Source organism: Aquila chrysaetos, chromosome 13 (assembly GCF_900496995.4).
Source record: "Aquila chrysaetos chrysaetos chromosome 13, bAquChr1.4, whole genome shotgun sequence".
In the NCBI taxonomy this organism is placed as follows: Eukaryota; Metazoa; Chordata; class Aves; order Accipitriformes; family Accipitridae; genus Aquila; species Aquila chrysaetos.
Genome location: NC_044016.1, coordinates 2517880 through 2544918, shown reverse-complemented (window position 1 = coordinate 2544918; position 27039 = coordinate 2517880). Strand labels below are relative to the sequence as shown.

At 41.5% G+C, this 27039-nt stretch overlaps 1 protein-coding gene across 34 annotated transcripts in view; it reads right to left on the bottom strand.

Moving 5' to 3' along the window:
• Positions 1–6878, bottom strand: part of NRXN1 (neurexin 1) — a 724516-nt gene extending 717638 nt beyond the window's left edge. For all 34 annotated transcript variants that reach the window (XM_030035075.2, XM_030035076.2, XM_030035093.2 and 31 more), the window contains exon 1: positions 6008–6878. In XM_030035075.2, coding sequence (XP_029890935.1) covers positions 6008–6746 — 739 coding nt within the window. In that variant the 5' untranslated portion in view covers positions 6747–6878. The remainder of the gene's footprint in view (positions 1–6007) is intronic.
• Positions 6879–27039: the final 20161 nt, after the last annotated feature.

The following is a 27039-nucleotide window of genomic DNA, read 5'->3' as shown; positions in this document are numbered from 1 at the left end:
TAAGCTTGACAAAGTATTTTTCCAGAAGCTGGTATGGTTTCATGTTTTCTGAAAGGAACACCAAGCTTTCTGGAAGACAAAAGATCGTATTAATTTCAACAAGAGAGATGGATGAACCTTTTTGTTTTAAATTACCAACCAATTTCTATATGTTTATTAAAAGAAGCATAAAACCTCAAAGCTGCATACGTTAATGTTAGCCTCTATGTAAAGCTATTTCTATTACAAACTGGTTTTACTTGCTAGCCTGTTTCTCCATTCCTATCCATCAGCTCAGTAATGATGATGGGATAAAATTATATGTTCTGTAATCCAAATGTTTTCCCACAACTCCTTGGCTAACATCTACTGTTAAAAGACTCCTAGGGAGCCAACCTGCAGCTGAGAAAAAAGATCAAGTACAGTGGTCCAAAATGCCTGTAAGCCTTGAAGTGTAATTACATTAAAATATAGACAATTTTATTATACAATTTTGAAATTCTGCATTAATAAGACCAATGTGACACAAGGTCCTATGCTGCTAGATGTAAATTCTTCTAGCATATTAGCATTCTATAATTTGCAACACAGACTTAAAATTAACATGGACCCTGCATCTCAGCCAGGCACAAAGGGAAGCAACAACCTCACTATATAAAATATTATTGATCTGGGGTACTAAGATGTATGCTATATGTGTAAGTGGTCTTTTGGAAGTATTTCAATATCAGCACATTGAAAGGACTGGCAATATTCAACAAGTAGCCTTCTTAGAAGATAATATAAAACAGACTGCCAATTCCTAATTCCCAGTGACACAGTATTTAAATCGCTGTGATTTTACACAAGGCAGATATTGAAATCAATATCCTATAATGCTGAATCCTGGCAAACAAAATAATGTATCAAATTGTATTAGGAAAATGATGCAAAATTCTGCTTTAAACTGACATAAAGATTCTGTTTTCTTACAACTCAATGTGAAGGGCCCAGATTTAACACAGTTTTGAAAGTCTTTGGGATTATTTGATGATCTATCCTCAAGATTCTACCCTGACAACAAAGTCACCATTTAAAAATATTAAATAAAACACTTATTGTTAAATTAATCAAATAATTGGTAAATACAACAGAACCTTAGTGTAATCTCTAGTGGATTTCTAGCCCTCCTCCTAAATCAACATCACCCCAGGGGCCATTGGCACTGACAAGAAATTCAGCATGCAGAAGAAATACAGATCATGTAATAGAGATGCGTATTGTGGATAAAGATTCTGAAGTGTAAATCAAAAGGAAAGTTCTGCTCACGGTATTTACTAGCCCCAAGTATATTCAGCTAACTGTTCAAGAAGGATAAAGACCATGGTGGCTACTCTGTGTTGACTACAGGCAATGAGTTCAACACCATCTCTTTGCACTCAAACACGTATCTTGCAAAAGGTAATTAATGCCAAGATATGTTTATATGTTGTATTCAAGGCATAAGAGAATTAAATGAATTAAAATGTGAAAAATTTCAAAAATATATAAATATTGGATGACTTTTTAAAAAGTTAACGTGAAGAAGCAAATATGCACAACAAAGATTGATGTAATATATTCAGAACCCAAACAAACAAATCTAAATGCTGGCTAGCCTGAGACATCTGGAATTCGCTTCCTTAAAAAAAAAAAAAGAAAAAAAAAAAATCACTTTCACAGTTCAAACCATAGCTGGCATCAACTTCTGAATATCTGACAAGGAAGAATATCTCTTACAGTGAACAGCTGCATGAACAGTCCTCATTTTTCTCACAAAACAGAAACTCAGTAGAACAGTTAAAACAAAACATGTCCTAAACAGGAATACTTTGAATTCACAGAGTAATTGTCTCTATAACACGCTAATATTGAGGCAAGTAGGCAAGCTATATTTTAAAAAGATAAATTATCCTGTATGCAATTTTTTCAAGCAGTTACAGATATAGAAAAGCAGAAGGGCATGAAGTGACAAGAAGCTAGGGTCAGTGAGAAACTGCTCCCAAATCAAAGTGTGTTATGTGGTTTTTATTTCCTCCTTCAGAAGTATCTGCCTATTTTCTCAGACAGGATGCAGGACAAGGTTATTTTTATATAAATGAGGATGAAAGGAAAATTATATATATATGTATTTGTGTAAATCCAGAGGGTCACTATTTTATTAATTTAAAATAGGTCTTTTGTTCTGAAATTTTAATGTAAGGAGCAAAATGAGACGAGGAATATGGAGGCTCACTGATATGAATCATATATTCTCCCTACCTTCTAGGACCCTGCCTTAATTGACTAAAAATCTGATTTTAAAGATCAGTCTTTTTAATGAACAGCTCTCCCTGTCATAGAATCAAGCCATACCAATTTGAGTCATTTCAGGGAATAATATAATTTTCACTGAATAGAAGATTGTGATGTATGTCAAAAATTATCAGAAAATTGATATGGCAATCAGGGTTTATTTTAATGTTAGTCTTATTCCTAACAAAATTTATCATAATTTTGTGTATTTTTTCCTTCTACTGAATCACTATCATTATGTGAAATAATATTCCCTTGCCTGTTTCAGTACCAAATAGAGATTTTATTTTCTCCCTTAGAAGTCTCTTGTACTGTCTTTACTCATAAGCACACGGACTCATCAACAACAGGACTGCTACAGATCATATTTTTCTGTGCTGTGGACTACACAGCTTGGTACTCAAGCAGAACTCCAGTTCTTTTTCTGTGATTCATGCCAAAGCTCCCACTGAAGAGAGTTTAGATCCTATTCAAACAAAGGGCATTGCTGAATGCAATAAATCTGATTCTTTTCTAGCTTACACTGTTCTTACACTGGTGTAGTTCAGACAACATAAATGAAGCTACTCCTGATTTAGACAGGCACAAGAACAGTTAAGTCTACTGGGAATAACTTACATTACTATGGGTTTTCCAAAACAAATAAACTTAGTTAAACTTCATTCTTATAAGAAAATCTTACTTCAGAAAAAATTACTGAGATTTGCAAAAATGAAAATCTGAAAAAAAAAACCAAAAACCCCACCAGATTTTTTCCTGGCAATAACTTAAGTTCTACTAAAAATTGCATCCTAAGGCTTGAAACTTTGACTCTAAATCAATTATTTCTAATCTCTCAAATGTGCAAGCCAGGATAGAAAATTTTGGAAAGGTTTTCTATGCTGGTGGTGGTGGTGATTCCTAAAGTCCTCATTATGCTGTGGGACTCTGTCTTACCAGACTGCAGAGATGAAGCTGCACACTAAATCCAAGCCAAAAAAAAAAAAATTATAAAAAAAATCCAAGGAAATTAGAATTTAATTACCATCTTTCACCTTTACAGAAAAGGTGATAACTAGGACATGTGGTTACAATTTCAGATAAAAATGGAAATTTGGGGATTTTCCCCATCTAAACCATTTTTAGTCAAAAAGCAAAACAAGAGAAAGAGTGAAAACTCAAAAGATGCCTCCAGATCATTGCAGTCAGAGATGATCCTCCATCCTTCAGCAATGGCAACCTCTTACTAAGGTTTGTGGGAAATTTACACATTCTAGGAACAAAAGATCAAAACTCAACAGCATCATTTCTATGTTGGCTGTAAAGAACTAAACAATAGCCAGGGTTTCTTTCTTGGCAGACATAATGGTTTTACTTGTCCTTCTGCCTTTTCTATTTCTTAGAATATTAAATCATTTATAAAACAGTTCAATATCTTTGGTAGCACATATGAGTAGCTACTAAAACCTGACTGATGGGAATTTCAGTTACTATCTTTTCTCAATCAACAGATATAAACTGTAGGACTAGTTCCATTTATATTGCTATCAGTGGAAATGTTGCCTCCTGTTTCAAATGAAATCAGAATCTGAATACTTAATGATCATCTCTTGAGAGAGTATACTAAAATTATAAGTCTTGTTATTATTTTATAAGGCTCCTTAGTGGTCAAGGGACACGGGAGGGGAATCTTGATCTCACTGAGGTCAACTGTAAAACCACCAGTACTTGAATGAAGCCAGCATTTTACCCTAAATTTGGGGGATTCTAGACATTATTTTGAGTGTCCTCTTCTTATAAGCTCTATGCAATTTTTAATATAAACAAATATATGTATTTAAATAACATCCCAAAATAAAAATGTTCCTTAAAAATAGCTATTGCACTTATTATGTAAAGATAAGATTTTCTCTGACTGATATTACATGCAGTTATATGAACTTTTTCAAATAAATATTACATGTTCAAAATAACTTCAAATAAATAAACTATGTTTTAATGTAAAGGGCCTATAAATATATAATAATATATACATGGCCATTGTTGCTTTAAACCAAGCTGCTACACCTCATAATTTTCTTTCTGGTTTATAATAGGGCCTAACTCAAAGATGCTAAGACAATGCAATATTTTACATACACCTATATGTTATGTAGTACCACATATTAAAAATTTACATCCAAATACTAAATCCATTGATATGATCTTACCTAGTATAAAAAATACTTCATTTTACAGTTTCTGGGACTGTGTGCTATTGAAAGTACAAACGTCTTATTTTCTGAAACTATAATTTGCTCTTTACTTATTAAAAATTATTTTAAAATGTTAATAGGGTTTAATTTTTTTTTTTTTTTTTTTTTTACGAATGGCGGATGAGAGATAAACAGCTGATAAAGTAAACAGGATGCAGAATGACTGTAGCATTTTGAGTATTGACACTAAGGACAGAAGGTGTTACATAATAAAGCACAGTCACAAATGATGTTTTCTTTCTTATAATGAGTGAAATCTGATAGAAATGCTAAAGGCAAATTATTCAGCCATAAATGTCATGCAGCCACTCAGTGAAGATCTTCATTTGGCCTTGATAATACCCTGTTTATGTTTACCTTTTACATTCTAAACTTAGGTCTTTGCTCTACAATTTTGACATGAAGATTATATTTTCCTTTGATACATTTGCTCTTATTTCACTCCTATACCTTTACGTCCTGTTCTAGGTACACAACATAAGTAATTTCTATGCTTAAGGAGCTGCAAGCAATGGTACATTTACTAGCAAAATAATAAAAAAAAGAGTCCTACATGCATCTGCAAAGTAAATGTTCACACTCCTTCCATTCGCCAAAAACAATGGGCACTGAATATGAATCATGTTTTACCCAGTGATTTATTTGTAGATGGGATTCAGGAAACTGCTGTTTTTCTAAGCTCCCTCTTCCTTGGTAAAACTATTCAGTAATTTTGTGGTCTTGGAGCATGTACTTCCCCCTTGTTCTTTTGTATTCTCCCTGTCTGACTGGCACAGTGAATTGCTAAATACGTTGCAAAGCAGTACCGTTCACATTCGTGAAAAAACATAATCCTCCGTTTAATCCCCCTCCTCCCCGGCAACAATTTAAGGAATTCACAAATAAATCACTGATTTTGTTTCAACGACATAGCAGAGGCAAATATCAAATACAAAGTGGACTCTGGGTCTCCCCTGCCCTACAAAAATAAACCCAGGCACTTAATCCGGTAAAATTCTCCCCAGCGTCACTTTCCCTGCTCCCGAAATTAATTGCCACCAGCTGCTTGTGACAAGCGTGCCCGTCTCCTCCCTCGACTCCAGCCGAGCGTGATGCCGGCCACCCCCTCCCACCCGGGTGACACCCGGTACCCAGGACCCGTCTTTCCTCTGCCCGGGACAACCCCAAATCACACCCCGCCTCTGGAAGATGCCCAAATAACCTCCTCTTCCTCCTCTTCCTCCTCTCGCCCAGCCTCGCAGAGAACAGAAGAGTGATGGCAACCATGGTCGGCCACAGAGACACGTGGAGGGCAGGGAAGGGAAGGCGGGGAAGAGGGGGAGCCGGGGACGCGGCGGGGAGGGAGAAAAGGAGGGAGGGAGGGAAGGAGGGAGGGACGTCCACTCATACAGATGAAACTCCATGCAGGCCTGGCCTCCTACCCGTCCCCTCCACGGAGCGATGGGGAGGGGGGCGGTGGGGCGAGCTGAATGGCACCTTACCTTCGCTGCAGTCCTTCCCCCGAAAGCCCGTTTGGGAGCAGTCGCAGACGGCCTGGTCGTTGAGCACGGAGCAGACGCCCCCGTTGAGGCAGATGTCCTCCCTGGCGCACAGGCGGCTCTGCTCGTCGTCCAGCCGCACCTCCTGGCTCTCCACCGGCGACGCCTGCGTGTAGTTGACTCGGACGTCTGTTATCCAGCCCTTGAAGGGCTCCCGGTCCTTGACAGAGGAGAGCGTCAGCTTTAGCGTCGCCGACCGCAGCTCTGGCGGGAGCCCCCCTAAGAAGAGGCCGCTGAAGACAGTCATGTCCCGCCGCTTGGACTTCACCTCCACCCACTTGGCCTCGGCCCGGTCGATGATCAGGGTCGTGTTCTTGAAGTGGCGGCGGATGACGACGGCGTGCCAGAGGTTGTCGTTGACCGCCGTGTCGGAGAGCAGGGTGGCGGGCTCGGCGCAGAAGATGGAGAAGCTGAGCTGCAGCCGCCCGCCCTGGGTGAGGATGAGCTCCAGGAAGTCGCAGAAGCCCTCGTCGTCGAAGTAGAGCACCAGCCCGCTGGAGCTGCGCGTCTTCATGTTGAAGCTCATCTCGCTCTCGCAGCAGGCGTTCCACTTGGGGAAACGGGTCCACTGGCCCTCCGCCCCCGGGAACTCCAGCCCGCTGCCCAGCTCGGCCCAGCAGCCCAGCAGCAGGGCCAGCCAGAGCAGCAGGCAGCCCCCGTGCCGCACCAGCGCCGCCCCCATCCTGCGCGGCCTGGGGCGGGCGAGCGGGGCGGCAGGGCCGGCGGGGGGCGGCGCTGGGGCCCCGGTGGCAGACAGGGTAAAATCTTGCCGGGCGCCGGCCGCGCTGGGAGTTCTTCTACGCGCTCACCACCCCTCCCCTAGCGTTTTCTCTTCTTGTTACCTCCCCTTCGGTTGCTTCTCTTTCCCCACCTTTCCGTTTTCTGGTCTCTTCTTTCATCGCCGGCTGACCCGCGCGGTGGGGGAAGGCGCCGTTGGGGTCTCTTCACTGGTCAGCCGGGCTTCGCAAAAGGTGTCCAGGGGCGGGTGAGTCAGCAGAAATTTTCCCCAAAGCCAACATTACCAAACCGGGAGAAAAACCAAGATCGGTGGCAAAACCCTCCTCCAAGCGGATCCACCAGCTCGGCAAGACTGTAGCAATATCCCGGCGCGTGCGCGCCTCTTTTTACATCCTCTCCGCCAGCTGTAGTTTCCCAGGAAGCCAATTACCGATCCCAGCGCTGCCTCCCTAGGACGGATCCTCTTGTCAGATCACGGACCGTCTGCCATGGTGCTAGAGCAGCGTCAGCAGACGACAGGACTCATCGCTCGTGGTTTCCTGAGCTGCCTCAATCCCAATGGGGTTGAAACCCAGAAGCTGTCAAACAGCCGAGTGGCTACTTGACATGCAAAGCCTGACAGCTCCTCTTCTGTTTGCTTGCAAAAGGCCAAGGCTAAGATCCAGGGGGGTGATTTTCCTCTATTGTTTTTGTTTCTAATCTGCAAGGAATTGAAACAGAATAATAAGAAATGACGACTAATAACACATTAAATCATAAAGTTGATCAATAGTGGACATTTGTGATTAGTTTTTCACTTCAGCTGCTGTTCGACATTAGGAAAATGAACTGCTGCTGTAATTTTGGAGTTACTGAGAAATCATAACTTGCAGTGCTAAACCTAAATCTTAATGTATATGCTTATACTAGATTACATTTTTATGGTATAATCTATACGTAAATTACTTACCTTTCCAAAACTTTCAAATATTTTAGTAGCATATTTTATTATTACAAGGACGATGTTCAAAAGAAAAGGTGGTGTTTAGTCTACAATTTGTTTTATTGTAATTTATTTAAGGAAATACCAGCACCTGTGAAGCTACAGGGTCCTATTCATGCAGACGATGCTACCAAGCCCAGTTCTAGCTCTTTCCAATACAGCTCAAAACCATATAAAGTGGACGGAGCTCCCAGCAGGAACTGGCAGGCTTCACTGTACGCGGCACACCTACTGGTTTATTTTCACGGGGTGAGGAAGAATTGCAATGGTTTCTTAGAAGGCTTTTTGAAAATTTCAAACTGCATTTTTCTCTGCCACCTGGTTTCTTTTGCTGCTGATATTCTCTGTTATGGCAGGGAAAATCCAATTCAAGCCAGCTCTGATGTTGACATTATTCACAATGCAGATCAGCTAATCCCAGGTGTTAGTCCTCTGAAATGGGTTGCAGTATTTTATGTATGTTTACTCAGCTGCCCTTATTTAAGAGGACAACTCCTCATTTTAAAAATAATATATATGCCACAGTTCACTCTCTTCCTCTGAAGAGGTCTCTGCATTCAAAGCATTTCAGCAGAGAGGCTCCCCTCTCTGCTTTTCTCCCCCAAGCCGCTGTATCTTTTCTGGAAGGTGTGTATTAGCAGATCTCTCCTGATGGAGGAGAGGATCTCCGACACCTCCCTCACCCACCACTTCCCCATCACCTCCCTCCCATTTCTTAGCCAGCAGCACTTAGGCAGGCAGAATATCATGTCCAGAGCTGCCGCCAAGCCCTTTGCTGGTCTGGTCTGTGTGTCTGTCTGTCTGTCTGTGCGTGGGGAGAGGGGGCAGAGACGAGCCTGCCAGGGCGAAACCTGCTTTAAAACAGGCACACACCTCAGCTGCCTGCACCTGACACGTTCAGAGCTGCTAAGTCACCTCCTACTCTCTCTTTATACTTCATTTCATTCCTCCAAATGTCAACACGTTTATTTTTACTATTTGTCACACGCGAGGTGGGCAAAAGCAGCAAAAGAGAGGCAAGGAGAAGCCCCAAACTTCGCGGCGGGCAGAGGCCAGCCATGCCCAGCGCCGGGCAGCACAGAACCCCCGGCTTTCCCCCCCCCACCCCCCCCCCCAGCAAGAACCACCTCTCCCAATACCGCTACCGGCCGAGAGATTTCCAACAGCTCCTCTGCAAAACGCGGGACCCCCCCCCCCCCCCCCCCCCCCCGCTTCTCCAGGGACCCGGTAACCCCGTTCCTAATTAACGTCTTTTGGGGGGGTTTGGGGTTTTTTGGGGGTTTGGTTTTTTGGTTTTTTTTGGCGGGGGGGTACGGCTGGGATTGCGGCCAGGGGCGACTCTGGTTTGCGGCACCGCGCCGAGCCGCCGCTCCGGTTTCAGCACCAAGAACAGCTCCGCCCTCCGCGGCCCGACGGGGCGGCGGCGGCAGCGGCCGGTCCCCGGTTCCCCGCACCCCGGTTCCACGCAGGAACGAACGGCCCCGCCGCTGCCGGCTGCGCCCGGGGAGTTGGGGTAGTGGTGGTGGTAGTGGTGGTGGTGGTGGTGGGGTGTCCCCCGCGGCCCGCAGCCTCCGCACCGGTGTAGGGGTTGGACACGAGTGGGAGAGCCCGTGTGGGTGCACCGGGGCGGGGGGGGGAGTTGCGGGTGGGCGAGGGGTCCCGTTGCGGCGGAGGCGGGAGGGGTGCGGAGAGCCGGGTGCTGGTGGGAGACACGGCGTTGCGTGCCCGGGGGGGGGGGGGGAGAAATAATTTGGGGGAGGGGGGGTCCGGGGTGCGTGGGTGGGGAGGGGATGCGTGGGGAAGGGGTGCGGGGGGTGCGTGTGTTCACGAAGGTTACCGGGGAGCTGGGGCTGGGCTGGTCACTCGGGAGAAGCGGTGGATGGGGAGGAAACGCGTGAGGTGCCGCGGGGGCCGCACGGAGGGGCGCAAGGTGCGCGGGGGGGGGGGGGGGGGGCCGGGCGTCGCGGCTGCGTGAGCGCAGGGCGCCGGCACTCCTTGCGTGGGGGGGGGGGGGGGGGGAAGGAGGGAAGGAAAGGGTCTGCCACTGTGCATGGGGTGCAGGGGTGGGAGGGTGCCCGGAGACCGTGGGGGGTGCGGGGAGGCGGGGGGGGGGGGGGAGCCGGGCAAGGACACGCGTGTGAGTGTGAGCGTGTTGCCAGCGCGATCCCCACAGGTGTCCGCGGAGAGCCGCCGAGCGGGGATCCCACCCCGAGAGCATCCCTGCCCGCCGGCTGCGGCGCCCGCCTTCCCCGCTCACACACACACACACACACACACACACACACACTCAGCAGCAGGAGGGAGAAAGAGAAAGGGAAAAGAGAAAAAAAAAGCAAGCAGGGAAAAAAAGGAAAGGAAAAAAAAAGAGGGAGATGGAAAGACTGAAAAAGAAAGAAGAAAGAACCCACACACACAAAAAACCAAACAAACAAACAAAACAATTGCTTATTTATCCCTGCCGATATCATTCACACCCTGTCAATAAACAGCACAGTCTTGTTTAGTCATTTCCAAAGCTGAGGGACACTTTCATTCTCGAAAGAGGACAATTTATGAATATATATCTCTCTCAAATGGGCTCTTAAGTACCAGACATCCCTCCCAGCAACGTATACGTGTATACACATGTATGTAGTGAGAAATATACACAAACCAACATAAATGTAGCTATCGCATTCAGTGCCTCACCAATGAATTAATATGCTTCCCCCACCCCTCTACAACCATTTTTTTCCCTCAAAAATTATGATTTAGTCACAGGTGCCCCGATTGAGCCTTTTCAAATTAGAAAAAGAGAGAGAGAGAGACACCCATAGGTCAATAAATCCTTAATAAATGCCAGGTCGGTTGGCAGGCACAATCCTTGGCGGAATCCTTATTGTATAAAATACACAGCATTGTCTCTGGGTGCGGGGAAGACCAGAGAGTTCACAAATTACCGAATGAAATAAAAGGATCTGAAAAACAACCTTGCTGCGGCCAAAGGGAGAAGCGCTCTAATTCAAAAGCAGACTTAACAGCATCGTTAATCTTTTCCTTTCATTTCTACGTAATTTCTAGAACCAAATTCTTTCCTAAGCGGCTGGAATGATCGATGTTGCTACCCTCCCGGTCTGCAGATGTATTTATTTTAATATGCTTATGATATGATTTCTACCCCTTCAAAAATGCCTACCATCAGCAGGAACCCGAACAGTTTCAAACACATACAAGGAAGCCGGGTGCCCTCTTTCTTCTGCCTCACAATAGAAAATGTCCCAAATTATCAATGCACTTCCTGCACAAACCCCCTCGCCTCTGCCACACCGCCGCTGAGAAATAACAACAATATTGCGATATTCCTTCCCATCGCTGCCCCGGCTTCGCGTTTCACCGGGGCACCTCACGCCAGGGAAAACATGCGGTAGATGAATTTTATTCCTTAAGTCCCCCAGACCCCCCTCCCCTCCTCCTCCTCCTCCCGCCTTTGCGAGGGATAATAAATTACCGCAGCCAACCTTTAACTTCTACCTCCGCTCCACCATCTCCTCTCCTCGCCATCTACCTCTCCACAACGCCGCACGCAAACCCACCAGCCTCTCGCACCTCCTCCTTCCTCCTCCTCTTCCTCCTCCTCCTCCACCACCGGCTCCACCGCGGCAAAGCGAACCTCGTTCTTCCGCGCCCCCCTCCCTCCCCTGCGGACGCGCCTTACCTGCGCGGGGGGGGGGGATGCCGCGGAACGGACGCGGGGCAGGCGCGGAGCTGCCTGCCCGGGGCTGCCTCTGCCGCTCAGCCGACGGAGCGGGCGCTGCTGCGGGTGCGCGGCGGCGGCGGCGGCGGCGGCGGGCGGCGGGCGGGGGCGGCCGCCGGGAGCGCGGAGTGGGGCGGGGGGGGGGGGGGGCGGCGCCACCGCGTGACGCCGCCGCGCCCGTCTGCCCGCCGGGGGCGGTGCCGCGCTGGCTGCAGGCCACGCCCGGCCACGCCCCGCCACGCCCACCCCGCCCACCCACCTCCTCCGCGGGGTACGGTGGTGGAGCGTTGCCTTTGCTCCAGGGCGGAGGTTGAGGGACGTGCTCGCTGCTGGTGGCTGGGGGGGGGGGGTTTGCACGGGAGTCGTAGCTGCGGAGGTGAAACACCAGCTAAAACTCTTCCTTTGCACGGGTTTTGGGTTGGGTTTTTTTTTTGCGTGTGAGTTTGCTTTTTTTTTTTGGTGGTGGTGATGCCGTTATTTTCTTCCCCAGAACTGAAGCTCGGCGGGTTCTGCACAGCCTGTAGGCAAATGGAGGTATAGGCTTGTGATGGGAGCACACCCAGGGTCTAGATCTACAGCAGCAGGAGAAGCGTTTGGGAAAGCCTGGCCGCTTTCTGGCGTAGCATTTAAACCTGTCTGACTGTAGGTTGCCTCCAAATGGTCGCAAGCTATTAGAGAACCGTAGAATCATAGAATCGTTTTGGTTGGAAAAGACCCTTAAGATCATCTAGTCCAACCGACAACCCAACACCACCATGCCCACCAAACCATGTCCTGAAAATTGAAGAGAGATTGAAGGTTTCTCAAGATCTTTGGGTTTAGCTGCATGAAAAGTATTTGATTGTGCCAAACGTACTCAGTTTTGTCTATCGATTGGCCTCCTAACTTTGTACTCCGTGGCCTACAGAAAAGTGAGGAATTGATTGGAAGCGATTTGCATGTAGCCTTAGCCAAGGTCCTGGCAACTTTTGAAAATACAGAGTGATGTTTGTCACACTAAGAGTCACAGAAGCACTCCAGTATTGGGCATCCCAGAATTTTTTGAGATTCGTCTGTGCAACCGTACTTTTTGTTGTCCAGGGTGTGAATGTAGCAACTTAGTTTTGAACTGAAACTTCAGAAATAAGTGTTAAAAAAAAAAAAAAAAAAAAAATCCATTCTCCCACCGCAGTCCCAGAGGAGTTAGCCTTATGATTATTTTTTTTTTTAATGAAACAGGCTTCCTCACAGATGACAAGTTTGATGAGGTAACCAAGCAACATGTTAAGTAATGAGAATAAAAGCTTGCTAGATATGCGACGTATCTTCAGTACTTACAGCATAATCAGACATCCCTTTTGTTCAGCCGGGTGATATCCATATCCAGTTATTTTCAAATAGAGAGAGAATTTCTCTTGACAGTTCTAGTAACTCGACCCGTGCAAACAGAGCAAGGAGCAAATATCTCTTCTGCTGTGAAAAGCATATAAATTGTAGGCTGCAATATGATAAGTGATACACATTTTTAAAGGAGCAAAATTGTAACCTGATAGTATTGTGTGTGTGTGTATGTATCTAATGTAAAAATTAGTATTTTCTAACTGTGGCCTTATTTTCATTATGCTCATGGTGAACACATGGTAAAGCTCCTTACGCTCTTAGACGGGGAGTGTCAAAGCCAAAGCCCAATCCGCCGTGGAGGTGCTGGCACAGGTGGAGGATTCTTCTGCCTTCAAACTGAGGGACAGCTCAGTTATTCCACCAGTAGCCAGGGGATGTTCACGTTTCTCTAAATTTGTAGTAAGAAGCCTGCCACAGTGAGGGGAGGGCTGGCAAGAGCCTACATAGAAATAAAGCAATGAGACGTTAAGCGAGCCAGGAAGGTACAGGGAGATTTAGGGAGAATACAATTTCCTTAATTTAATGCTGTTTTTTGGTTAAGTTTTAGAAGAATGTATTACTTTTGTCATTCTCAGCAATTGTTGCAGCATATGGTGTCATAGTTGATTCATTCTGAAGCAGCACAAAAAAAAAAAAAAAAAGAGGAAGGAAAAAAAAACCCCTGTGATTTCCAAACCATCTCTCTTTGTAGGTCTTTCAGCTTGACAAATGTATGGAATATCTTGTAAGAAGCACATGGCCTTACAGAAACCTGACTTTCTTCTGCATAAATTAATGTTCTGTGTTATACCAAAATATTTGCAGATTTTGAAAAGTAAAGAGATAAAAGCAGCAATGATATTCTTGGAAACAAACCAATCATATTTTCTGTCAGAGAGAATGCAGTACATTATCCAACTTACAAGTCTGAGACCTTTTGGAGGGATGTGTATTGTCAGAACAAAGTGCCTTTGAGTCATTAAAAAGTACATATGTGAGATTGTCCAACAGTTGTAATTTTAAATAAGAGATTTGTTGGCAAGCTGAAGTGAATGCTGGAGCTGTCTCTGAGGCACGCACATGCAATTGGCATGGCTGTCAGAGCTAATAAAAAAGGAAGTAACCAGTCAAGGAGGTGCAGAAGAAATAAGAATGATTCTGCTGAGGAAAAAAAAAAAACAAAAAAAACCAAACAAAACCACAATTAAAATCAAACTAAAGGTGCTTCCAGAGAACACTGGTTATCTGGGCAGACATGAGAAAGATAGGAGAAGGGAGAAAGTTATTTCTGGGACAGAGACAGCAGGAACTGTTTTAAAGATTTGAAAGAGAGAAAACCTGTTTCTTTGCTGAAGCGGTCCAGGGTAACATTCAATAATGGGGTGGTTAGATTTTGGGGGTATGTCAAAGCTCTCTTCTGGTTATAATCACTCCACATATGCCTGACATCTTTCCCTTCTTTGGAGCTATCATCAGTAATCCTTCTATACCAACCCAAATCTTTGAGAAGAGCTTCAGACCCACTAGAAAGCTGACCCTTTGCGTGTTTGAATAGCAAGGTTTTTTAGAGGACAGCCAGTAACATTTTTTTGAACAATTCAGGAATACCTTTTGAACTTGGTCCAAAGTGAAGAACAGACAGGATGACATAGATGTATAGCAGACCTAACGGAGCGATATGCAATTGTCTCTATCTGCATACAGCCAGTGAGCTTGAAAGAAAAATCAAGGAAGAAAGGTATAATTTCTGCCTGTTAATTGCCATATTACTGAGCAATCTCAGCTGCCGGTGAAGAAAGTATGGGTAAATCTAAAGTAAGAAGAAATTAGAAGATACCTGTCTTGGAAGAAAGACAGAAAGTTACATAGGTCCTTACTTACTCAATTCAAACTAATTGAAGAAAATTTCCCTTGAAGTAAAAGAGAGAGACAAAACTGTATGGTTGCACAAAATGAATTGCAGCAAATAATCAAATACAGTGCTGGAGGTATTTGACTGAGACGTATGTTTGAATTCAGAAAACGGAACTGAGAAGCAACTAACTGCATGTGGATTGCATTTGATAGTTTCTCTAGATAATGCATTTTTGGAGCTAGCTTATACCTAACTTTGGAGGATTAAGGTGTTAAAAACTTGCTTAAAACCAATTCTGAATGGATAAATAATAAAGTAAAGGAGCATACTTATGAGGATTTAAAATATTTATTGACCTTATACCCAGTACTGGCATTTAATGATATTTCCAAGTCTTCTGCTATTTCAGAAGGTATCAGCTGTGTTTAGTGATATAATATTCTAGTCATGAAGAGAAGATTGGAGACTCAGATAGTTATAGGTGGCTTTTGGGCTCCAAAAGTAGTTTTGTCTACAGAAAGCAAACATGATCAGAAAACGTGTAAGCATATCAGAGGATCAGAAGACTTTTGTGGACTCTTGGTAAGTTCAAAATCTCAGCTGAGGACAAGTCATTTCAAGGCTTACACATGTTTTTCCTTCGACATAACTGTTCCCTTGTATTTACTGTAATATTGAAAACTTAACATGAAACATGTTCAAGAGAATTTAATAGTAATAAGTAACATCTTGCTGAAGATCCCCATTCAATCCCTAAGATTAAAATCTTGGGATGATTCAGAGATTAATGTGGATGCCATTTTTTTGGCTTGGTAGCTTCATTGCAGGGAATTGCTTAAAGCACTAAGAAAACCAGACCTGTTTAATAGTTGAAAGAGTAAATATAGATGGTATCTACATATATGAAATATGTGTGAGACATTGAATTAAAAGTTTTATTACTTATCAGGAGTTGTATATCGAACCTGTGGGGGTTTTTTCATTAAACGAGAGGACAACTTGATGAGTGTGGAGATAATCATATTCCTACAACATAATCATCATAGAGGAAAATGTAGTGTGAAGAATACAGTAGCTACCAAGACCCCAAAAATCCTCAAAGTGCATTTAAAAAGACATCATTAGTGACAAAAACCTATAGTTTGATGGCTCTAAGCCTCAGAGCTGAAGACACAGTACACTTTCACACATACCAGTTCTAACTCCTGTTGTGCACAACGCTTGACTGATGGGCACAGCAGTATGCATCGCCAGGAGAAATTTATAATGAAAGACCCCATATTAGCTCTTCTGAGCTGTACAGAAACTCATTTATCAGCTAGCCCTGTTGATGAATCTTCAATGGGTTTTGGAACAGATTATGATATGACAAAAGTAGCAATGGTTTTCTCACTGAAGCTCCATGAAGAAAGTCAAAGTGGTACAAAATGTCCTTCTCAATATGTATGTTGGGATTTGACAGCCTGTATCAATCAACTGGGCAAAGCATGGTAAGACAGAGAACTGTTAAATCAACGGGCTTCCAAAGCTCGTTTGGTTTGGTATTAACTCTCTTAATAAGAAGGTTGTTGTAGAATTTTCTTTATAGAAGAGTTTGGTAGGATTGATATGAACATAAATATTGTGATTTTTTTAAATTGTAAGAGTACCTTTCATATTAATAATCTCACTAATTTCAGAAGAAGTCCCTATGTTCATATCACGAAAAAGTGATTATTTTCTGCAAATTTTTATGTGGTAACATGACATAGCATATATGAAATATTTATGCATGCAGCAGATACATCTCAAGGCCATCCTTGCAGATTTGAGTTTAAGAATAATGCACATAAATACTGCGCAACTCAATGCCTTTGATTGCAAAAATGTAAGGAACTAAATCAATTTAGAATAGCTAAGCCTTCTTTAGTTCAAATGTTTGCTTTTTAATGTCTTAAAAGAGGTTTTAAGCAGCAAAGTATAGGCAATCCTTTAGATAAGAAGGAGAATTGAAGAGAACAACAAACTGTTTGTATGTTGTCATTGAGTGGACAACAGTCACCAAAAGAACTTGGAAGCTCATGTCATCCCATAACTGTCTGTGGAATCGCTTGCTTGAAAAAAATCTGTAAGAAATCCCACTGTAAGCAGATGTGGGATTAATATTTTGTTGCAATCCCCAAGAGAGATTATTTTAAACCCTGAAGTATTTTGCTTAATATTTCTTTCAAAACTCTTAACATTTAACAGTCTTTCATAAATGTTGCTCATATAATTTCCCATAACTCTTTTAAAATCTCGCTACTCATATGTAATTGATGTAATTTACGTGGAATTTATATGAATGCCATTTGTGTGTCATTTGTATAAATTTCCATGCAATCCATTCATCATCATCAGTCATCACCTTCCTCATCCTCTTTGCTAGGATGACAGAGCTGCCTAGATATAATCAGGGTGTTCAGACCCCTATGTGTTAGGAGAGCTTCTGGGTAGTCTCTGTAGTGCGTGGCTCTGAGTAAAAAAACAAGCTCTTTTCCAAAGACCTCGCAAATTGAAAAACAATGTGTAGCAAGTCTGTAAGGCTGGCAGAACAACAGGATATTTTAGTGTCATTTATCAGTGTGCCCAAATCATAGATGTAGTATGCAAATTAGTAGAAGCAATCAAAGAAATTGCATCTTGCACAGCTGCAGGATTGGGTCTTATGTGGGAACTTCCCTTGAAGGTGCTGAGTGCCCTCAGTTCCCACTAACCACTAATGCGGGCTGAGGGTACTAGGAAGAACTTGTCCCATTTTGAATCAAGCCCTTTGATAGCTTCAAGAAAATCTCTGATTATAATAATTTGTTTTATAATGTGTCACTCTACACTTACGAAAAATGAGTATACTTGCTATAATTCAAGTATTCTACAGATACTTAGCTGTACTAAAAGTGTGCCAAGTATACTAAAAATATATTACTTTTCATAAGGGTATAATTTCCTAGTAATCAGAAGATATACTCTGATTCAAAAATTGCTATAATTGTTAATGCTGGTGAGAATTACTAAGGCATCAAAGCAGAGGAATATTTGTGGTATGAAGCTGCGGATAGGTAGTTGGGATCATCAGTGTTTAAACCATAAATGATGCACCTGCTGAAGAGATTCACTGAGGGAATACTGCAGTATGCCAGATGGCTAGTATTTTTACACTTCAGGGCAGCTTTATTGTTGGGTTGCCTAGTTCAAAAAACCTTTCACGAAGGGAAGTGAGAGTTGCCCTTTCCAGAAATTGCAGTATTAATTACTATTAGTTTAGAAGCTTGATTCAGTTTATTTTTGTTTCGTCCCCACAATCTGTCTTCAGAGTCCTTAGCGTTATCATTACTTTTTAATAGTTCAAGTGTTTGTAACACGGTGCCGGAGAAAGTACTAGGGAAGGCAAGTAGGAATAAGAAAAGGGTCTGCATGAAAGACAGATTGGAAGGCAGCAAAGGAGACAGGTTGGGGATGAAGTATACTCTAAGTGAAGTAATAAGACAAAAGCAAGCAACCAAAGTTAAAAACCAAGTTGGAAATAAAGAAGAGGGCGAAGGAAGGGTGATGAGCAAAAACCGAACAAAAGGCAAGTAGGTACAAGGAAACAATTCAAAATTACTTGATGATGGAGCATTTTGCCTGCGGTCAAAAAAGAAGTAATGAGGTCTAGGACAAATTGGAAATACTTGGGCATCTTATCAGTTTACACTAGCCCTAAGGAACAAAGAAGACAGAAAGTGGACTACTCAGGATGTGTGGTGGAGACAGAAGCCAACCCTGCCCAAAAGCAGAAACATCTGCATTTAGTTGTATTATGGTCATGCCAAGGTCAGAAATACTGAGAGTAGACAGGAGCTGTTGGGACAACTGTCTGTGGCTGCTGACAGTATCTTCTCCTGTGCCTCGTTGACACACACGGTCTGTGGCACAGCAGGATTTTTCGTGGCTGATCCCGTGGTGCTTCCAGGGCAAATTTGACCGGAAAGGCTAAACTTGCCACTGCTATAAATGAATGTTGTTCTTGTGGTCCTGTTGGAGGGGAAAAGTCACAAAAGATTTTATAATAATATTATTTCCCTTCTGCTGAGCACCAAATCTACTCACTTTAATGTTCAGACTAGGCGATGTTATATATTGCTTTTCTAACACAATGCTAATGATGTTTCTGGTCTGACGTTCCAGGCAATCAGTGTTGAACATGTTAATGCATTTGCCATAAACAAATCCTGAGCAGCATTCAAACACTTTGTCTCTAGCTCCATAGTTCTTTCTAGTGCCACCTGCAAACACCAAAAAATGCCAGAATCCAGGACAGCCTGTTCTCTCAGCCCAGGCAACTACTCCTTCTACACTATATGAATATTCAAACTTTTCTGTAGGATCTGGAAAGTTTTTGTCTCTTTCTAAGAAATGTGCTTCTCTGATGTCAGGACGTATATTGCATTTGTGTTTTTAATACTGCCAAATTGGCCTTTGCTTCGTGTAATCCTTGATCCATACTCTGTTTTTCCTGTTGCTGTTTCAACTGTTTGCCGTCCTCCAATGTGTTCAATAGACAGAGTTATTTTTTACTCTTGCTCTTTCTCTGTGGTTCTTTCCAGCCATTTTGTGACCACGGCCTTTGCCGACTACTGCTTTTGATTTAGCTGTACATTTGTGCAAAAATACCATAGCTACCAAAGCAGTAGGAGAAACAGGGATTTCACGGAGACTTGCATAGTGGCAGGAGAAAAGGTCAAGATACTGCATATTTTTAACAACAGACTCAAGGTCTCTCTCATGGATTTGGTAAACTCTTGTTTTGCTGCATGCATTGTAAGACAAAATTTTATCATTCTGTAGCCAGGTAACCCCAAAATGAAAAACCCATAATAAGCTGAAGAAGGTTTTAAAGATCCCAGATTAAACTGTGAGTACTAATGAGTAGCTATTCTCTCCTAATATTCCTCTGTTGTCATAGATGCAATGTGCTGTTTCAGTGATGTGTATTCACATTTTTTCCATATTATTTTATATCACGTTCCTTATACATCCTCTCAGCAACAAACTTCTTTGGCTGTAGTGACCGTTGGAAAGGTGTCTTCATCTGCTGATGATGTTTATTTCAAGTTATTTCAACATACATGGAAGCATTTAACTTGACAAATGATAGAAAGTTGAAGTAATAAAAATATCACGCTTTTATTTTAAAGATGTATAGGCTGGATCACGTTCAATTATTGCTAAAGCAAATTGGAAGCTAGAAATTACTCTGCAACCTGCCTACAAGATATTGTTTAGCTCGACTTCTGTATTTATCAGATAAGCTTCTAGCAATGCCTTCCAAGTGGATGGATCATTAGTAATTGACAATTTTGAAGTATTGCTGGGTCAGAAAAAAGTAGTTCTGGTTCTGCAGACAGTGAAATTACCATGGTTATGTTGGTTATAGACAAAAGACCTGGGCTGGTATACCTCAAGGCTTTGATCCTATAATTTAGCTAACGCAGGACTCCAGCAGGGCTTCCCTCCTGGTTCTGAGAGCTTATATTGATTCGTGGGTATTCAATGACTTAATGCTACAGGCAGAGAAACACACAGATTTTCCTGATGTTTGCAGGTTTCAGGATGTTAAAATTATGCAAATTGAGCACAGTTTGCCCAAAAAGCAAATTAGCATTGTGCACCTGTAGCAAGCATAATATGTGTATTTCAACGAAAGTATGAACATTCAGCACATTTTTACCTCATTAGCACTCCAGGGGTAGCAGTGACTTAATTCTTTGCTGTTGCAAGCTCTGTAGCTGCTACCCGTAGACATTTTACAGTTGTCCATAAAACACGTTTGTCAAAAACAAACATAAATTTTATGAAAAGTATTGAGAAGCCAGGGTAATGATTCATTCCTTTATAGAGTGAATTACTCTGTTCAGGGTGTAAAACCTTTGGCATCCTAATTCTGTGGGGCATAAAAAGAAATGCCACTCCCAGAACTGGGCTGCCTGGCTTTGTAACACTTCAGATTTGGAAGCAGATACTTGCTATTTGGGATGCACAAGTCATAGAGCACCTGTTCGGACCATATGAGGCTGCATTTTGGAAAGGAAGACTGAGATGAAAGAGGTCTAGGAAGAGCATGATCCAAAGCCCACGGAATTAAATGGACTTCACTGTGACATGGTGCGGGATGAAGGAAGGGAATGTAAAATCCCATCTGTTTATGTGGTTCTCTTGGTTTATGACAGATTTGTTGTTGGATGGAGACAGTAAGCTTCAAGTCTCCACAAAGTGATAATCACTTTGATATGAGGAATAACAACCAGTAGGTTATCATTGCGTTTTGCCCCGAAGGCCAATTTTTTCTCATATGCTTGAATTAAAGAAGATCAAAAATTTTGCAGTGATCTCGTTAAGTTCCCTGTTACACTTTGGAAAAGCCTTGTTTTGAAAGCTTTCTTGTAATCGCCCTTGAACTGTCCTATTATACGAGTAATAATCCTTCAAGACAGCTTAAGTTTTGTTTCCTGTTAAGTGAATCACTAAAAATGTTCACCTTTTATTAAGAATGCCTTTTTTTCCCTGAGTTGTCTTCCTTCTGTTCTTTTCCAGGTTTAATTATGTTTGTTTGCTATTTTATAGAGATTTTTGGTATTTTACGATTTTAATGAGCTGTTTTATATGGTAACTTTTATACAATATGATTTGCTGAACATTCATCTCAGTCCACAAGTGTACCTATAGATGCGATAGGTACTTCTGAGTAACATCTGAACTTTTCTTTTGAATATGCACAAATATGTTGTTAAAACATTTTGAAACTCAAAGATAGATGTAATACAGGATATAACAACATTAAGCACATTGACTGAGTGTAACATGGAGCTGTGTTAACAATTTTCTGCCTTATTGTTGAAGGATTAATTATCAACTTAGATGACAAACCTGAGAACAATTATGAACATATAGCTGAAGGCACCTTCTCAATCCACTGTTTGGAAAAGCGAGCAATATTTTTGGGATGGATAGAGGATTTAGTGGAGAGCAATACTGGGAAATAAGATAATACCAATATTATAATACTATGTGGCCTCATCTAAGAGGTTGGCTGAAGTGTTTGTCAACCCATCTCAAAAAGAATATTGTCAAATTTCAGGACAGGTTCAGGAACAGGATAGGAGAATCAATGACAATGCTGGGACATCATAAGGTCTCTCATCAAAAACTGAAAAGACCAAAGTTTCCTTTATGAAGAAGAGACATATAAGTGAACCCTTTAAAAACAAATGAGCAAAAAACCACCCCCACCAACAAACCTCAGACCTACAGAACAGTCTAAAAGAGAATAGATTGGAAATTATTGTTTCTTGTCATATATAATGAGAAAGATACTCTGTGAAACCGAAAAGAAGCCGATTCAAATCTGTATGGGAAAATTCTTTTTCACACAGTGTATAATTAAACTATGAAATGCATTTGTACAGGTTGCTACTGACACCAAAGACTAAGCAAAATTCCAGAAAGATTTGAATATTCATATAATGATGAAGAAATTACAAAATGCTGATAATGGTCACTGCCAACATATTTTCAAGGATTGCTAAACTTCAAGATACAACAATATGCTTAGCAGTTTTATTGGGGTGATTACCTGCCATAGTTGTACTATGCAATTCTTCCATCTTCCTTTGAAGCATCTCATCCTGACTGCTGTGAGAGACAGCCTGCCACATTAAAAGGACCTTCATTCTGTTCCAGTAGGGAACTCAGAAAGAGCTTTTCCATCCAACACCGGACGTGCGTGTGTCTCTTCTACTTCCTTCAACGGGTTTTCTTTCTTTCCAGTATAGTTGTTATGTTGCTGCACCATTTTGTAGATAGATGTACATCTGTTCTGCTCATGCAAGAGTTAGCCAGCTGTGTGCCAGCTGTTAGCATAGCACTATGTCTGAGCTAATGAGCCTTGCTGGGGATTTTTTTTCTCCATAAATGTTCCAACGGCTCTTAATCAGCAGCAGGTTCTCCACTGAGTGATGTATGACATCGTTTTCTCTGCTCTCTCATTCTTGTGTAGCTGTACTGTAGCCTGTATGCGGACATTTAGTGACCTGTTCAGTAAACAAGTATAGCCTATTTAAATTTATAAAGTGTCCACAAGCAGATGTGGATTTGAGCATGATGTATTCGTTATTTTATTCATCAAATCAGGTATCGGCAAACAGTGTAGCATGTTCATTACGTGCCATTTTTTCCAAGCCTGTGGGATTTTTGTTACTCAAGCTGGTCACATGAATATTTTCACAAAAAATACTGATTTCAGTGTTACTGTGAAGCAAGTGGAAGGGGCTGTGAACATCAATAAGACTGAATTCAGGACTGATGTTTTAAAAATATATATTCATAGCTGCAAATATTGCCTGCAGTATTCATCCTGCTCTGCTCATAGCAAACAACTGACTTGGGGATTTGGGGAAAAGACTCTTCTGTTGTAGCACGTTTTTACTTACATAATTAGGAACAGGCAGCTACTGTTTGCAGTAACAGAGCCTAAAGATTATTAATACGTCCATTCTCCCTTCTTTGCATTTGAAAGAATTTTTCACTCATTAGTACATTGTCAAAGACAGGATTATGTCTTGGTCCTATGTGCACTCACAGGGAAAACCCTGCCAACTCTTTTAGTTGCTGCCAGGAAGCCAGCGAACAGAAAATGGGTTTTTTTAGAAGCGTGGAAAAATAATAAGCATTATCTTTAAAAGGAGAGTCCCTACGAATAGAAACTGAAATTATGATCCTCAGCAATAAAAGGCCTGTGCACACCTGTCAAGGCGGTGGTCAGGGGCTCTCAATGTCCCTCCCAAGAGATCCGTGAATTTCTTCCATCCTCACTTTACTGTGTCCTCATATAGTTCAGGAAAGGCATGCTGAAAGTTGAGGAGTTAACGTAAATAACTTTTACTGGAGAGATCTTTGGAGTTAAGGTATTGAACCTCTGCTGGTACAGGACATACAGACAGCACGCTGAAGAGCTCGATCCAGAGGTCCCTGAGCTATTTCAGAAGCATTTCCATTGCTTTACGGTGGTCAGTGAAGACGTGACATGTTCTTTTGAACAGTTTTTCAACCTTGGGTTTGATTATGTGTTCTTTGATTTTCCTCATAAAATTATTCCCAATACCTTGCCATCATTAAGGCATATAAGAATTTAATAGTAGAGCACCAGTAATGGAGTAAATCAGTCTAATAAATATTCCTTATGGCATATAAGTGTGAGTCCCCTGGGAATGTAAGTGAAGCTGTGACAAGAAATTTCTGTTGTATAAATGCTGGCATTTTTCCCCATTTACTCAGTTTGATCAATGGCTGTGTTACATAATAACCATCATATTATATCATGATTGTGGTGTGAGTACAAATGCTCATTTGTAGGAGGCCAAAATATTTTCCCGTGGCACATTTTATTGAAATAGGTGAGCAAAACTTTAAAGCTGGGATTAGTGGTAGGACTTTAGGACAATTACTTAGTGTGATGCATAGGTTAATGGCAGTTACATGGTCACTTCCTTGCACATCACATTGAATTATTATCCTTTTTTGTTTCTGGAAACATAATTAGTCTGTGATGGATGGGAGGCTAAATTCAGTACTTGGGGTCAAGCCACACCTTATAATGGAATAGCTGCAGATACTTTCTGCATTTTGAATCATTAATTTGCATCCAGTCTATATCAACTCTTTCTAGCCTTTCAGGCCATATAAACTTAGAAAGCCAGAGACTACCCTCGTAAGAGAAAACTGATAATACTCTTCAGTCTCCTCCTGCCCCTTTTACCCCCCTATTGTGTAACTGAGAGTTGTGGGGTAGTCCAGGATAGAAATGATGTCCCTTCTACTTTTTATTAAATACTGCTTTCTATTTTTGGGACCTTGACATTGAACTGGTGGTACTCAATATATCTCTTGAGTAGAGATAAGAGAATAATGAAAACGAATGTTCTCTAGCATTTGTTTGAACACGATTTGACAATGTACTTCACCAATATTTACATGTGAAGTTGACTGAAAATTTTCTAATAAAATACACTGGAAAGATGCTAATTTGTTGAATTTGAAAAATTGTGGAAATCTTGAATTCTAGAAAGCTTTTAGGTGAAAATGGCTTGTTTGATTGTAAAGTCTCTCATTATCTGTGACCCAACTGAGAAGGAACTTTAAAACCTGACGTTTTTATTGTGAATATGACATTTTAGCACAGAAAAGTTTTATGAAAACATTAAAAGCATTCAATTTTGTTTCAGTGCAAAATGAAAACAAATTCTGAACACTTAGGAGTTTCTGTGAAATATGAAACGTTGGTTTTCTTTGTATTCTCTTTCATGCTTTCAATATTTTTCAGGGCAGGTTTTCATCAGGATGTTCGTGTAACATGAAATTCTTCATTCAGAGAGTTAAACAGAAGAGTCATGCGATATTTAAGCCTTATTTAAGACTGTTGAAATAAGGAGGAGCCGAAAGATACACATTGTATAGGCTGAGTGTTATGCCTAGGCATAAAGTTTAATTTTACCTAAGAAAAGTGCTGGGTATTTATTTTCAGAAAAACAAAAAAGCACTGTCAGAAATTTTAGCACTGATTTAGTTTACACATAGAATTTGTCTGCTTAAATTGAGAACCTGGGCTCTCTGTACAGCTCATGACGAAAGATAAGCTTATTGAGAGCAACCCTCACGTGCCTTTGCCATGGTGGCAGCTTGGCCATCTCCCCAGAGCTGACCTATCCCATACCATGAATAGTGTGCGCTACAAACACTTGAGCACTTGAAAGAATAGTAGTTGGGAAGGTTTCTGGAGGCTGATACATTTTTCATACTGATCATTCATAAGAATGAATACGAGTATCAGTTGAAGCCTTATCTTCTTGCTAAATAGATCAGTCGAGGTGAATGTTTTTGTCCATCTCTGTAGAGAAATTAAAAATAATTAGAGAAGGAGTTTCACACTGTTTCTGAGAAAAAGCAGCCCTGTTTTAAGATTACCCCTGTACCTGGGCATGCATCAAACACAGGTATTTTTAATATCTGAAGATTTTTTCCACTTTAACGTATACAGCACATAAATGAAATCTATTGGCCTTGATGAATTTAAATTCTTTTTTTGCTATAATTCAAACTGTGGACTCTTACCTTGCTACGGTATCCACATTAAGAGATAACACTTTCAGTACATTATCATCTTTAGAGACTTTACATATGAACATTGCAGACCAGCAGGCAATCAACTTGTACAAAAAAATCTTTATTTAATCATTTTAACCAAAGTTACAGAATAAGATTTTTTTCTTCATAAATTCCTAGAGTGCAGTTGAGAAGCTCACAGCTACTTCAAGGAAAAATTGAAGAACATGCAAATCTTTTTTTATTAGTAAAATTTAAAAGCACATTTAAATGTATAGCTCCACTAAATAGATAATACTTCCTTTTTATTAGTGTTAGGGAGCCCTGGGACTGGTAAGGGCTGCCAGTGTCCTCAGGGCCCTGGCAATTTGCATAGATTATTTGTATTTTAAAAACCAGCATTGCTCATTTTTGCCAAGGAGTTCTGAAGAATTTGTATGTTGGCTTCTGTTCTTAGGTGATTTCTTTCCCTAAACAAACCAAACAAACCACCTAACAACAGTCAGTAGAACATCTGGGAAAAAAAGTGCAACGACTCTATAGGTAAGTATATGTTATGCTCAAATGAACACTCAAATGAGCATGCATATTTAAAGAAAACCCTTGTCATGAAGACGGAAAGGACATTTACATAATGATTTTACTGCTGCTGCATGACTTACTGTATAAATCTTTAATTCTAAGTGAAATTCAGTGCATCACAAGTATACAGAAAATCGAAAGTCGTTATGTTTTCATGGCTACCTCGCCCCCTTCGCATTTATTTATATAATTTTATTTTACCCTCATAGATGAATTTTGATAACCTTCCAGCTCCCTGGATACCTAGGGACAGTTTCGAAATATTGGGTAGCTTTGTTTCCTAGTTTTTGTATTGTTTCAAGTATCCATAGTCTAAGTAAGTTAATCAGTATTAAAATCCCCTGAACCACACATAAATTTCTTTCTCCATTTTCAGCTTCTTTTTTTCTTCTTCTTTTTGCATATTGCATAAGAATTTCTAATACACGAAACAGATAAATGGTTTATAATCCTAATAAATTCTGTTCGGGAAAGATTACATTTCTGCACACTCACCACAGAATTTGCAAGGCAGCGCTACCAGTCTGAGGGCAGGCAGGCCATGGCTGCTCTCCAACACTGAAGTTATTCAG